The sequence below is a fragment of the Bos taurus genome, chromosome 19 (genome assembly GCF_002263795.3).
Source record: "Bos taurus isolate L1 Dominette 01449 registration number 42190680 breed Hereford chromosome 19, ARS-UCD2.0, whole genome shotgun sequence".
Taxonomy (NCBI): domain Eukaryota; kingdom Metazoa; phylum Chordata; class Mammalia; order Artiodactyla; family Bovidae; genus Bos; species Bos taurus.
The window spans coordinates 51062212-51075521 of NC_037346.1; the positions used below are offsets into that span (position 1 = coordinate 51062212).

At 62.1% G+C, this 13310-nt stretch overlaps 1 protein-coding gene across 3 annotated transcripts; it reads right to left on the bottom strand.

The window, feature by feature from the left end:
- Window positions 1-1764: 1764 nt before the first annotated feature.
- On the bottom strand, window positions 1765-10323 carry GCGR (glucagon receptor). Of its 3 annotated transcripts, XM_005221046.4 has the most exons (14): window positions 10150-10323; window positions 5891-6079; window positions 5685-5787; window positions 4817-4924; window positions 4613-4734; window positions 4410-4516; window positions 4170-4326; window positions 3911-4070; window positions 3766-3826; window positions 3396-3465; window positions 2983-3071; window positions 2707-2845; window positions 2595-2636; window positions 1765-2273 (listed from the first exon to the last, which is right to left on the bottom strand). In XM_005221046.4, exons 2-14 carry the CDS (start codon window positions 5948-5950, stop codon window positions 2052-2054), a joined length of 1440 nt encoding a protein of 479 aa, XP_005221103.1. In that variant the 5' UTR covers window positions 5951-6079; window positions 10150-10323; the 3' UTR covers window positions 1765-2051. The 3 variants fall into 3 exon arrangements, with proteins under 3 accessions (XP_005221103.1, XP_024835863.1, NP_001179343.1); XM_024980095.2 differs by lacking the exon at window positions 4410-4516 and having other exon boundaries at window positions 4170-4265; NM_001192414.1 differs by lacking the exon at window positions 10150-10323 and having other exon boundaries at window positions 1766-2273; window positions 5891-5992.
- Between the last annotated feature and the right edge of the window lie 2987 nt (window positions 10324-13310).

Consider the following 13310-nt stretch of genomic DNA (forward strand, 5'->3'; position numbering starts at 1 on the left):
ACCGGTAGCGCCTCCACCCCACCTGCAGGACAGCCTGGTCAGAGTCGATGTTTATTGGCTGGATGAGTCCAGCCCCTGCCTGGCCTCCACCCCATCTCCACCCTTGACTTCACTGGCCTGTTCCAGTTCCCTTGGGGACAGGGACAAGGTGAAGGAGGACAAGGGCAGAGGGAGTCCCCTGGGTGAGTGGCACACCCCCAGGGCAGTCACCAACCCTGAGCTCAGCTGGCGTGAAGGAGAACTCGTGCCCTGCTTGTGCTAGCTTGTGCCCACAAGGCTTCTGGGCACGGAGGATGGGTAGGGGTGCCCCTGTGGACGGGCTCAGAAGTGTGCTAGGTCCTGGGGAGCCTGGGACAGGAAGTGGTTGAAGCCTCAAGGTCAGGGGTCTCAGGTCCTCAGAGGTGTAGCCAGCCACGCTGCGCTGCAGCCCACACCAATCACAGCAACATCTCATCCCACCTGGGCCACAGGAGAGCCCAGTCTATTGCAACTCACTTTCTGCCCTTCCCTCCCTGCAATATCCGGTGGCATGAGGTCAGGGTCCCCCTCAGGAGGGCCCCAGTGCCTGGGAGGTGAATAATTCTGTTTACCTTTCCTGAGAGGCCTCCTGTCCTTTCATTTGCCCCAATTAACCCAGCTTTGCCTGAGCAGCTCCAGCCCACGTGGCTGTGCGGAGACTGAACACCCCCTCCCCCAGGTCCCAGCAGTCACTTCCCACCAGCTCCTAGAAGCAGGGCCACCTGGCTGGCCCATTTGGCTTCTGCTCTTGGCTCCTGCTGCCCCTTCCTCTTGACAGCACCCCTGCTCCTCCCTTCACACCTCCCTGCACTGGGCATCATGGCACCAGCCACAGAGGCAGCTCGTGAGGCATGACCATAGTCCTGATGCTCCTGCACTTGCCTCTACCCTCTGCATCAGATGCACTGTGCCCCAGGGGTCCACAGCTTGGACTCAGGGCATGCCCATCTGACTTTCTGCATGAACATCAGCCCTCACTGACTACCAAGCAGGGTGCCCACCCCCCACACGACAGACAGCACCCTCGTGCACAGCTGTCCTGGAGTAGCAAGGACTGCAGGGACTTCCTGCCCACCCCCCACACGACAGACAGCACCCTCGTGCCCAGCTGTCCTGGAGTAGCAGGGACTGCAGGGACTCCTGTGAACTGACTGTTTTGTTGGGCCACAGTCTTAGGAAAACTCTGCTGTGCCTGCACTTGGATGGTCTCTATTTGGGGCATTCATCTCTCCCTGCTTCAGTTGGCAAGTGGACTGCGATGCTGGGGTGGAAGCAGAGACCAGTAGAGGACATCCAGTTCTGGCCTGTCCAGTGATGCCCTTACCCAGCCTGAGTCCAGCCCTGGCTTCGGCTCCAGCAGGGAGCCAGATGCATTCATGTGGGGTTGGTAGGACTGTGATGTCAGTGGCTCACCCCTAGGCCATCTACGCCCTTCATTTCCCTCTGCAGGCGAATGGTGACCCTCCAGGGGTGGAGGGGCCAAGACTGAATGGGCAGTGTCCACTCTGGCTGGAGGTGGGGGTAAGCCCACCTAAACTGGGCTAGGGGCAGCACATGCAGGTGGGTCACTTCCAGCCACCACTCACATCCTGAGGGGTTCCAGCTCCAATTCACCGGTATGATGGGGTAGTGAGGAAAAGTCTAGAGGGGGTGAGCCCACACGGGCTGTCCTTGGCCACTCCCGTCTCATGGGGAAGCCCTGGGCTCAGCCAGCCCTTCTCCTCTAGCCCAGCTCTCTACGCAGGGTGTACACAGAGCTCTTTATTGTTGGAGGACACGTTTCCTTGAATGTGGACACGCTGACACCCAGGATGACAAAGGGGCACACATTCACAGAACAGCTTTCCCACCACATGCTGTCCCCCACCCCTGGGCACAGAGCAGGTGCCCCTCAGACCACCACACTGGGGAATGTGTGGACAAGGGTGCTGTCTTGCTTCCACACTCTAGCCTCCGTTGGACATCAGTTCCAGATTTCTGGTGATGGCCTCTCTGGGCCTCTGAGTCCAGCCCCAGCTAGAATTCTGGGGGCTTCACTGGGGGTTTTCGGCCGATCCAGGAAGGCCACCAGCCAAGCAGGTCTCGGCAGAGGCGTCCTGGCCAGTCCCATTGCTGCTACTGCCCCTTGCAAGCAGCAGCTTCTTACTGGGGGGGCCCCTGAGGGGCCTGGTCGTGTGGCTGCCAGTGTGGCGCTCCTCCTGCAGTGCTTTGCCCTCACGCCAGCGATGCCAGTGCCGCAGCAGCTCTGACTGCACCTGGGGTGGGCAGGTGGGTCGGGCCATACCCAGGGCCTGCCCCTGCTACCCTCCCAGGATCCCCAAGCTGCTAGCTTTGAAGGGCAGTGTGGTGCCCTGGGTATAGAACCAGGCAGGCTCTGTCACCACAGAAAGCTAGGGACATCTGGGAACCCCTCCCTCTCTAGGTGCACGGCTGAGGCTGACCCATCTTGGCAGGCCTGACACCCAGCATCCCGGCAACTGAGCCCAGTAAGTGCAGCTGGACACAAGGGGCTTGCACCCCTCAGGGGTAGGGTGAGGTTGTCTACACTCCCCCTGACACCACCACCCGCCACCTACCTCCTTGTTGAGGAAACAGTAGAGAATGGCCACCAGCAGACCCTGGAGAGAGGGGGTGGGGTCAGGGCCGCCCAGGGCCTGGGCTTTGGGTGGTTATGGGGCGGGAAGGCACCTGGAAGGAGCTGAGGAAGAGGTCGAAGAAGAGCTTGGCGGAGCGCAGGGTGCCCTGGGCGTGCTCATCGGTCACAAAGGCGAACACCACCTCGTGGACTCCCAGCAGGGGGATGAGGGTCAGTGTGGACTTGGCCAGCCTGCAGGGGCAGAGCCTGAGCCATCCGGCCCAGGCCCTCACCAGGGCTCTGGTGCCCCACACCCACCTATACCCACTCTGGCCCCCAGGAGTGTCTGGGTCTGTAAGCCGCCTACCCCCCAACAACCCCACACCCACCGGAATTTGTAGTCAGTATAACGCATCTGGTGGGCTCGCAGCTTGGCCACCAGGAGGTGAAGGATACGGATGAAGATGAAGAAGTTGATCTGTGTGTTGGGGGGGACACAGCTCAGGGCAGCCCCTGGCCCCCACCTATCCCTCCTGGAGGTGGGTCGGGCAGCCAGCCAGGCCCTGGCTCCTAGGCCCTAGGGTTGTGGGCACCCACTCAAGGATGAGAAGCCTGGCCCGAGACACAGGGCGCCAGCCAGTGTCCTGGCAGAGTGCCAGGTCTCCCTCCCTGTCCACCCCGGCAGGGTGCCATCTGTCTCCTTGGGCTGCTGCAGGCCGATGGAGGAAGGAGGGGCTGGGGGGGCAACTCCAGCAGCCTCTCAGCCCTCCCTGTGGTGCCAGCAGGTGCCCTGTCTCCTCACCAGGATGGCCAGGAAGACAGGGAAGCGCAGAATCCACCAGAAGGCCATGTTGTCATTGCTAGTCCAGCACCTACAGGGCAGGGACTGCTTGTGTCCTGGCAGCCTCCCAGCGCGCCCCTCCCACCCCCGCCATCCCATAGATTCTGTGGGATCTACTTAGTGCCTCAGGAAAAGAAGGGAGATAATTACCCATGACCTCCACCCCGGGGCACCAGGTTTGCTCACCACCCCCTACTGATGCTGGCCAGAGACCCCCGAGCCGCTTTCACACTCTGAAGCCACATGGCCATTCCCCACAGGGCTGGGCTCACCTCCCAGCCGGGAGAGGTGAGCCCGTCTCCAGCCCACCCTCCAGTCAGCTGATACTCACTGAATGTTCTCGAACAGACACTTCACCACGGCCCAGGGGATGACGAACAGCATGGGGGCACCTGCGGGGGGGAAAAGAACAGCTCTGGTCCAAGGCCCTGGGCTGCCTGCCCTCACCCCTGACCCCTGCACACCAGCCCACTCACCCCAGCCGATGCCCAGGTAGAGGGGGAAGCAGCTCCTCTCGGGGATGGCAGCGAGGCTCAGCAGGCTGTGCAGGTACACGCCCTCCACCAGCAGCCAGCAGTAGTTGGCCACAACGCCATACTGCATGAACACCGCAGCCACCCGGCAGCCGGCCACTGCCTGGCCACGGGGGCAGTGTGAGCACAGGTCTCCCAGCTGCCTACCACCCCGGGGCCTGGAAGCCAAGAAACCGGTCCCGGGCACTCACCCCGCACTCACCCCATCACTCAGCCAGACGCTCACGCTGATGTCGTCCCCGATCCTCTGGCTGTAGCGCGTCTTGAGCAGCGTGTCGATGACCAGCACGGAGCTGGCCTTGAGCATGAAGGACACGAACAGGTTCATGTGGATGTAGTTGCGGGTGCAGTGCAGCTTACTGTGGGCACGGCGAGTTAGTCCCTGTCCCCCTGCCCACTGTGGCCCCGCCACCCCCACCCCCGTGTGGGTCAGTGGGTGTACCTGAGGCCCAACAGGGTGGTGAGGGCCAGGAGCAGGGCCCCCAGGGACAGGGAGTAGCCCACCGTGTACATCACCTGGAAACTGCTGTACATCTTGGCCACCTCCTTCTGCAAACGGCAGTGGCCAGTCGGGGCTGGAGAAGGCCGCCTCGCCCGACCCCACCTAACCCCAACCCCACCCCGTGGCACCCACCGCGGACTGACCTGGACTTCAAGCTCCTCGTCATCCATCTGACACTGGGAGGCGTCTCGCCATGGCTGCCCCCGAGGCCCACGCACCCACTGCCCATCGGGCCCACACCTCTTGAAGACGAGGCGGTGCTGCACTGGGAGGGGCAGGCTCTGGTCAGCACCCTGCCCCCACACTCGACCCCCTCAGTCAACCCCCCACATCCCTCCTGTGGTTACCTTTGTGGTACCAGGGCAGGTACCAGGGGCAGGAGATGTTGGCCGTGGTGTTGGGAGGGGTGTCCGGCCAGCAGGAATATTTGTCAAAGGTTCTGTTACAGACCAGCTCTGCAGAGGCGGGGCCAGGGTTGCTCCTCAGCAGGGCCTGGCCCCCACGGCCCCTGCGGCATGCTCTCTGCTCCCTCCAGTGCGTAGTGACCATCCTGCCTGCCCCGGACGCCTCTGTCCAGCCCGGTCCTGAGCTCCAGCTGTGCCTGGCCACCTCCCCTTGGATGCCCCGCCTCTCACCCTGGGGGTCTCCCCTCTTCCTAGTGCCCCTCTGGCAGTACTACTGTCCCTGGAGGCTGAACCCCAATTCTGTTGCCATCCTTCTGGGCCCAACACCAGCCCCCTTCCTCGCCCAGACAATGGCTTGGCTTCCCAGGCCGCTCCTCCTGCCCTAGTCTCTCTCTCTCTCTGCACTCGAGTGATCTTCAGAACTTGTCCAGAACACTGGTGCTGGGTCTGCCTGAGCACTCCAAATAATGGCCCATCTCCCTGCGCATCACCAGGCCCGATGCCCTCTGCCTGCCCCTCCCGGTTCACTTCCTCCACACATTGCCTGCTAGGCCTTGAGCTCCATGGGAGCGAAGACTGTGTCCAGGCCTCAAGCGTGGAGGGCTGGTGCCCAACAGCAGAGGAGGGTGGTGAAGCACCCTAGTTCTGGGGCAGTTCTTCTCTTTCTTAGACACCCTGATCTGTAGCCCTGGGCTAGTCACTAGCTCCTCTGTGGCTCAGTTTCCTCACTTGTAAATGGGTGGGTGGGGGTTGGGGGCACAGGGCTTTCCCATGAGGAGAGCACTGGACTCAGGCCAAAGGCAGGGCTCACCAGTCGGCAGGGGCAGCAGGCTCAGGTTGTGGAGACACTGGTCACCATAGAGCTTCCACTTCTCAAACAGGAAATCCATCACCTGAGCAGAGGGGGTCTCTGGCTGGGGTGGGGGGGTACAAATGGACAGAGGGGACAGACATCAGCACAGGGAGCAGGCAGCCTGGTGGGAGTCAGGGGCTGGGTGGGGGACCGGCAGTGCTCACCTGGCAGGCCAGCAGCAGCAGCAGGAAGAGGTGGGGGTAGTGTGGCTGGATGGGGGGCATGCCTCTGGGCAGCTGCCCCCCACATCTGGCTGGGGTTGCACAGCTGGGGCAAAGAGGTCCTCACGGGTGCACGCTCCTCTGGGGTTGCGAGTATCAGAGCAGCAGGGTCTGTGCAGTGGGGGGCAGGCTCTGGCGTGAAGAGGCACAGCTGGTTTCTCTCATGATCAACAGGGTGTCCTGCTCCCCTAAAACCACCCCTCCCTCGGAGTCTCCAAATCCTACTGATGGAGTGGGAGCTGGGAGGGAAGTGATGCAAGAAGTGGTCACTCTGCCACTTGGGGGTTGGGGTCTGGCCCCGTGCCTGGGGGGCTGGCGCCATCACCCAAGGGGAGCTGCTTTCTCACGGCCCGTGACTGTCTGTCTGGAGGCTGGGCCGGCCCCAGAGCCCCTCCCCTCCATGCTAGCTAAGTGATCACAGTCCTGCCTGGTACCAAAGACGTCGGGGGGGGGAAGCAGCCTCCCTAACTGCCCACCTCCTTCTTCGGCCCTTGCTATCCTTCCCAATATTCTTAGCCCTGGGAAAGTCAGTTTGGCAGGCCGGGGTAGGGTGCCGGGACAATCCATCATCACTTAGTCCCCAGGGATGTGGTTATTGAGGTGGCCCTGGGCCAGGTTCCAGCCTTGCCAGGAGTCAGGAGTGCCAGGCATATGTTCAAAGTGGTCCCTGGCACAGGCATACTCCCTTGCCCAGGACTGGGGTGTCTAGGGGCTTCCTTGGGCCCCTCCTAAGACTCAAGCCAGGCTTCCTGGGTTTCCTGGGCCATAGCATGCAGGCAGCCGCAGCGTGTTCCTTTGAGATGAACACTGCTGGGCTGCCGGGGGCTCAGATGCAGAACCGCCGCCCTCGTGGTTCCTGTAGTCGGGGGGCCCGAGGTGCCTGGTCCTGGCCAGAGCCATGCTTGAGGCATCAGCGGCCCCATCAGGCATGTGTCACTGCTTCCAGAGTCCGTTTTCTGCTCTACTGAATTCCACAAGGGCACAGGGAGGGGCTCCCTCACACGAGCCCCTCTAGGGCTGTGGATGGGCCCCTCCCACCAGGTACCCTGCCACAGAGTGAGCATGTGGTGCACCAATGGATGGACAGATGGACGAAACTGGCTGGCTGGAAGGCAGTGCCTGGGAGAAGCCAGGGAGGAGGTAGGGAGGAGGGGCGCAGGCTACGACCGAAGGTGGAGGGTTCCCAGACAACCCTGGATCTCAGTCTCCTCCCATCGGAGTCCAGATGGGCCCTCAGGGGGCCAGTTCACGTGGACTCTCCTGTGATTCATTCCTCACCCTTCATGGGACGCCATGTGGTGGGTCCACACAGACTGCCGTGGGGCTCCTCACCCTTGGGCCAGGGTGTGGGTCAGGCCTGGTGAGGCAGGGCCCAGGAGTCGCTGGTCTGCAGGCCCTGGTCTAGGTGAGGAGCCAAGGTTTAGGGCTGCTCTGGAGGAGCTGGACCGGAGGGCTTTCCGAGGCAGTAGCCCCCCAGGTGGGTGGAAGACGAGGGTGGTTCAGGTGTCCCTAGCCCAAGGGGCCTTATCTTCTGATTCTTATCAAAGAGCCTGCTGCCCTGCCCTTGCCCACCCAGGCCACAGAGCCTGCCGTGTGAGGCCCTGCTGCGGGATAGGGGAGACGGGTGGGCCGGCCCAGGGAGACAGAGGCAGCCTGGATAACTAGAGGCTGGAGGGGCGGGGGAGGCAGAGAGTGACAAAGGATGGCTGGGGTGGAGCGGAAGGTGCACAGCAAGCAGGGGACAAGGGGAGAAAAGATACTGCCCGATAAGCTGTCCCTGCCCAGAGGCCCTGCAGCCGGTGGTGAGGGGAGGGTGAAGCAGCGGGACTTGTCCAGTGAGGAGCTCCAAAGCAAGATGTCGGCCCCCTCAGAGTCCAGCTTGGGGGTGGGGGGTGGCCCAGCTGTGCCTTGACTTTCCCATCTGAAAAGTGGAAGTTCACCTTGCTGACTTCCTAGGGCTGTTAGGAGAGCTCAAGGTGGGCAGGGCAACAGCTGGGCCAGTCTGCCTTCCAGGTAGGAGTCAGTCAGTCTGGGAACCGCAGAGAGAAGCAGAGCCCCAGGGTAGAGGGGAGGGAAGGATGGGCTGCCCTGGGGCCCCAGCCAGGGCAGGGGAGGGGGGAGCAATTCTCCATACCCTTTACTCTGGTCTGGCACATGGGGCTGGGAATCCTTGAAGATTTCCACACAATTCAGTACCTACAGATCCCAGGCTGGGTAACCGGTTCAAGGCACCCAGGGCCCCAGGGCCCCAGGGCCCTAGGGATCAGGGCATCAGCACCCTGCCACCAATTTAAGAGGAGGATGACTGCTCTCACTAAGACTCTGATAGAAACACAAGAAGCAGCAGAAATGGATGAGGCCCCCCATGCCTTTCAGGGGGAGTACGGGCAAGATTTCTAGACACCTCTCTGCATGAGGGCTGGGTACGGGATGACTTTCAGCTGTGTGCAAGGCTGAGGTCCTGAGGTCCCTGCCATGGGTGCCCAGGTGTGAGGCTGACCCCACAGGAGAGGGGGACATTGCGGGGCCCAGTTCTGGTCCTGGGACCAAGGGCAAATATCAATAATTTAACTTCTCAGAGCCTCGGTTTCCTACTTGTAAAATCCTTGGCTCCGCATCACCAAAGAGTAAATGAGCTTTGCCACTTGAAGAGGAGGACAGAGTATCAGGTCCAGGCCCCCTCCCTACAGTGGGGGACACTGCAACCCTAGAGGCAGCCTGCCAGGCCCAGGGATAAATATTTGTTGAATGAATGAGGACTGACACCTGGATGCAGAGGTGCCCCTCTGTGCCTCCCATTGGCTGAGGCCTCAGGCAGGGCTGCTGTCTTCCACCTTATTACTCTCCTGGCACGGCCCGGGAGCCAGTGGGGGGTGGGGGACTAACGGCCAGGGACCAAGCCTTCTCCCTTCACCGACCTGGAGGCCTGGCTCTCTCTCTGGCCCTGGACTGCACCTGCCCAGCACAGGTAGCTCAGGATTAGACACTGATGTGGTGGGATGGAGGGCCAGCTTTCTCCCAGCCCCACCTCACCCCCTCCTCTGTTTCCCACTCCCGCACTCCACAGGCTGAAGGGGGGCATGTGTTCTGCCCCCTGCTTGGCAGAACGCACAACTCCTGGGGGCTCAAAGCTCAGCCGTTTCCCCAGTTTCCCTTGGGGATGTCCCAGACTCCCAGACCTGGAACTGGGGAAAAGACCACCCCCCCTCAGGATGGTTGAGCTCCAAAAGGTGAGCATGGTCACCCCAGCTTCTGAATGGGGCCTGCCAACTTCTGATGAGAATGGGCTTGGTGGGTGTTTGTGAAACCAGAGCAAGTGGCAGAAGGTCATGGCCCCAGGGTGAGATCAGATCACTGGCCACAGGTTGTTGACAAAGCCTGATTCCTGCGTCCTCTCCCACTCAGTGGGGGCAGGGCGGGCCTGGAAGTGGGCCAGGGTGCTACTGCCCCACCAACCCTCATCCCCCAGCACAGAAGGCTGGACAACATCCTGAAGGGTCCTCGGAGAATGCAGGTGCCCAGACATCAGGAGTCAGTGGGTTCCTGGTAGGGGCAGAAACCCTGTGGCCCCTGCCTGTGAGTGGGGGCTGGCCGGTGAGGAAAGGGCAGACTGGGCAATGCCCTGTCCTCTCTGTGGATCAGAGTGATAAGTGTAGGCTCCGCAGATGAATGTGTCAGGCTGGATGCTGTAGCCCCTCGGCCCCTCCGGGGAAACCCGGGTAACCAAGACACTGCTGGGAAGCTTTGGGGAGCAGCCGCTGCTGGAGTGAAGCAGGGCTGCCCAGCGCCCGTCCCCACGCCTCTGGGGGTGTCTCCGCGGTTCTGTGTATGCTCGGGGAGGGGAGAAGAGGGGGTGCTGGAGGGAGGAATCGGGAGTGGAGGGGGCAGCAGGACAGAGCTCCCGGCTGCCACAGGCACCCCACTCTTTTCCCCCCGGGACGCGCTCCTCGGGGAGGAGAGGACGGAGGAAGCGAGGAAGCGCTGAGACCCTCAGCCCTCCGGGTAGTTCGGAACCAGGTTGACCCGTCCGAGCTGGAAGGGCGCATCCTGGGGTTGGGAAGAGGGTGTCCGACGGATGAGGAGGGCAATACCCGGGGCCCGAGACCGCCCACCCACGAGAGGGGTGCGCGCCAGCCAGTCCCGCGCTCCAGCCTTCGGCCCCTGGCCGGGAACTTGCCCTCGAGCCCGTCCCAGGTGCTCACCGCGCGCCGCTCCGGCCTCTCCGCGCTCTCCGCCGTCCTCCGCGCTCACGGGTCGGGGGCTCGCAGCCGCTCGGGCCCGCAGCCGCTCGCCCCCGCAGCGCTGCCTGATCAGGGTCGGCGCCGGCTCCGCGCCCGCGCCCGCGCCCCGCGCCAGCCGCACGCGAACTTTCCGGCGGCGGCGACGCTGGGCGGCGGCGGAGGGGGAGGGAGGGGGCGGGGGCAGCAGCGGCCCGCAGGTGGAGCGGCGGCCGAGGGTCCCCGCCTGCCGCTCCGAGCCCCTGCCCGCGCCTCCGCCCTCCTGCCGCGGCCGCGGCGAGCGACTCGCCGCCCCGGAGCCCTGCCCGACAGACCCCTCCCTGCGCGCCGATGCCGGCACCTGCCTCGCGCACTCCTATCCTGCGGGACTCTCCCCGAGGACACCGCCCCGCAGACCTCCCCACCCAGAGCTCACTGGGGAGACCCCCGCCCGGGGAACCCCGGCCGGCCGATTGCAGCTCCCAGCCGGGAAAGGAGCGGTGGACGGACAGGTGTGATGCGTGGTAGGCGCGCGACCAGAGACGGGGGCTATTGCCCCCTGCCCCTTCCCCTCACTTCCTCCGGGTTCTGGGCCTTCGCCGCTTCTTTCCCGGGTGCTGATTGCGGGGAGGACTGACGCTCCACTTAGCCCTCAACGTGGCTCCTAGGTGACCCTTCCAGCGCCCAGAGCAAGCTGGATTGGAGCGGGGGCCAAGGCCCTCCAATGGCCGAGCCCACGCCAGGCGGGGAAGAGTGGCCCCTGGGATGCCTCTTTAAGCCCGGTGTCCTGAGTCTTCTCCCTTAAGCCCCCTCCAGCGCAGTTCATCCAACAGCCCCCAACCCCACCCTCTACACCAAGCCGGCTGCCCAGAGTCCCTGGCCACCGCTTCTCCTACTTGGAGAGGACAATGCTCTGCTCCTTCCACACCTCCTCCTTCCCACACTTCCTCCTTCCTAACGCCAGATCCCAGATTTACCCCCCTGACTATGTCCTCTTCTCCCACGACCCCTCCGGTCTACAGCCAGCCAGCGTCTCAGCTGCTGCTTTAGGGCCCTTTTCACTTCCTCACCTGCACCCTACACACACCCCAGCGGTCAGTCCCCAGTGACCTCAGGGCCACCAAACCACATGGATACTTTGGGGCCTCATTTTTGCTGGCGTTTCAGGATCCGGGGACCCTGATGGTCATGCCCTCCTATGGAATGTTCTCCCATGGATATGGTTTCCAGGCTGGCATTCCCATCACCTCCTCTCTGCACTCCTTTTTTCCCTTGGACAGTTCCCTGTGTACCACCCGGGTCTCCTGGTGTTCACACTGCTAGATGCCCAGCGCCACATCAGGACCCCTCTCCACTGGCCCGCTGCCATTTCCTGGATGCACTTCCTCGGCCCACCCACCAGCTGGACACCCGGCAGGGATCCTGAGGTTTCCAGCCCATCACCAAATCCTAGTTCTCCCTCTCATGTTTCTCTGGAATCCACTGTCAACCGCTGTCCTGGGTGCCTTCCCTGACCCACTGGGTCAGCTCTTTCTTAGATGCTGTCCTTTATCCTTGGGGCCCTTCTCTAAATTCTACTTCTGTTTGGGGGTGGGGGGACATTGGAACATGTGGTTCTCCTCTACCCATGGCTCTCCCACCCTCCAGCCCTCAGAGCAGAGCTGAAGCTGGTCCCAGCACCCCATGACATGCCCACAGGTAGTCGGTGCTTGGTAACCTGACCTCTACACACCTGCCCTGACGCTGTCTGAAGGCTCAGGATGGAGGAGTATTACTGAGAGTGCCCTCCAGACCCCCATTCTTATCAGCCCACCTGGAACCCTGCCTCTAGAGCAGCCTGTTTTGGTTCAGGCAATGGCCAAAGGCAAAGGTCAGAGGCAAAGGTCAGAAAGTCGAGCTCTGCTTACATAGGGCTGACTGTGCAAGTGCGGGGGGCAGTTGCTGGGGGCAGGGAGCTTTCTGAGATGGGTCCCCAAAGACCACCATCCTTCACGCTCTTCTCCCCTCCTCTGGCACCTCTCTTCCAGCTCTCCTCCCACCTCTCTGGGGTGGGGCACCCATAGGGACCACACTGATCTGAGTAGGTGGAATCTTGCTTGTGACCTTGGGTTCCTGCCTCACTGTAAGCCGGGTAACTGGCACCACTCTGGGTGTCTGTGAGGCTCAGGGGAGAATCTAGAGGTTCTTCCTAGATGTGGGATTAACCTGAGGAGATGGGAAGGTCATCCCTGCTGTGTGATCTTCAAAGAGGCCCTCTGGACCTTATTTTCCTGACTGTGTTTTGGTTGGGTGGAGGCCCGGCAGTCTGCGGGGAGGTTCTGGGTGGCCCCCGTTGGGTTCTAGCAGGAAGAGATAAGAAAGCATAAATGTAGAGTGTATGATATGGGGGTGGGGGCATACCTGAAATGTGTGGTCACAGTGGGGAGCAGAAGGCAGAGGGAGAGGGAGCAGATGGGGGTGAGGGCCCCTCCCCGGGCTGGGCCACCCTTATTTACATAACTGAATTCATAAGACATAAATAGACCAGAAACTGGGAACGAAGGGGGCTGGGCCTTCCCACGGGGTGTTGGAGGTCTGGGGACTGAGGAAGGGGCCTGTCTACCACTGAGTCCCTGAGGGTCCCGTTGGCGCCTTGGAGATGTGCTGGCTCCCATGTGCCAGGGCAGGCGGGGGCGCTGGGGGCTGCCCTCTGCAGCCTCGGGAGTGCTGTCCCGTCTGTCTGCTCTGTGGGCTCTGGAGACACACCCAGAGTTCAGTTTAGGCATTTGGCTGAGTGGTATGAGCTAGTACTGCTGATGAAGCAGACACCCCAGCCTCAAGTTCTGGGGGGAAGATGATGACAAGCGGCCAGGAAAGAGGTGGCCGCATGGGGTGGTTCATGGCCAGATGGGGTGGTTCGTGGCCAGATGGGGTGGTTCATGGCCAGATGGGGTGGTTCTTGGTAGAAATCCAGGGCAGAGGGACCCTGGATTTGGGAGCTGCAGAAAAGGGGGCAGAGGGAAAAGAGATGGTGCCCCCAGAGAGACGGCTGTTAATGTCACAGGGCGGCTCCTTTCAGATCTCTTTACTGTGCCTCAATTCATTGCTTTTGATAGAGTTTTATGTCAAGGTTTCCCCGCACAGCTGGTAACATAAGCATTTCCCCA

Coding starts and splice junctions, on each gene's coding strand:
- GCGR (XM_005221046.4), bottom strand. CDS start 5,950: ATGCCCCCCATCCAGCCACACTACCCCCACCTCTTCCTGCTGCTGCTG. Junction 4,327..4,409: donor ACCACCCTGTTGGGCCTCAG/GTACACCCACTG, acceptor CCGTGCCCACAG/TAAGCTGCACTGCACCCGCA. Junction 2,637..2,706: donor TCTTCCTCAGCTCCTTCCAG/GTGCCTTCCCGC, acceptor CCCTCTCTCCAG/GGTCTGCTGGTGGCCATTCT.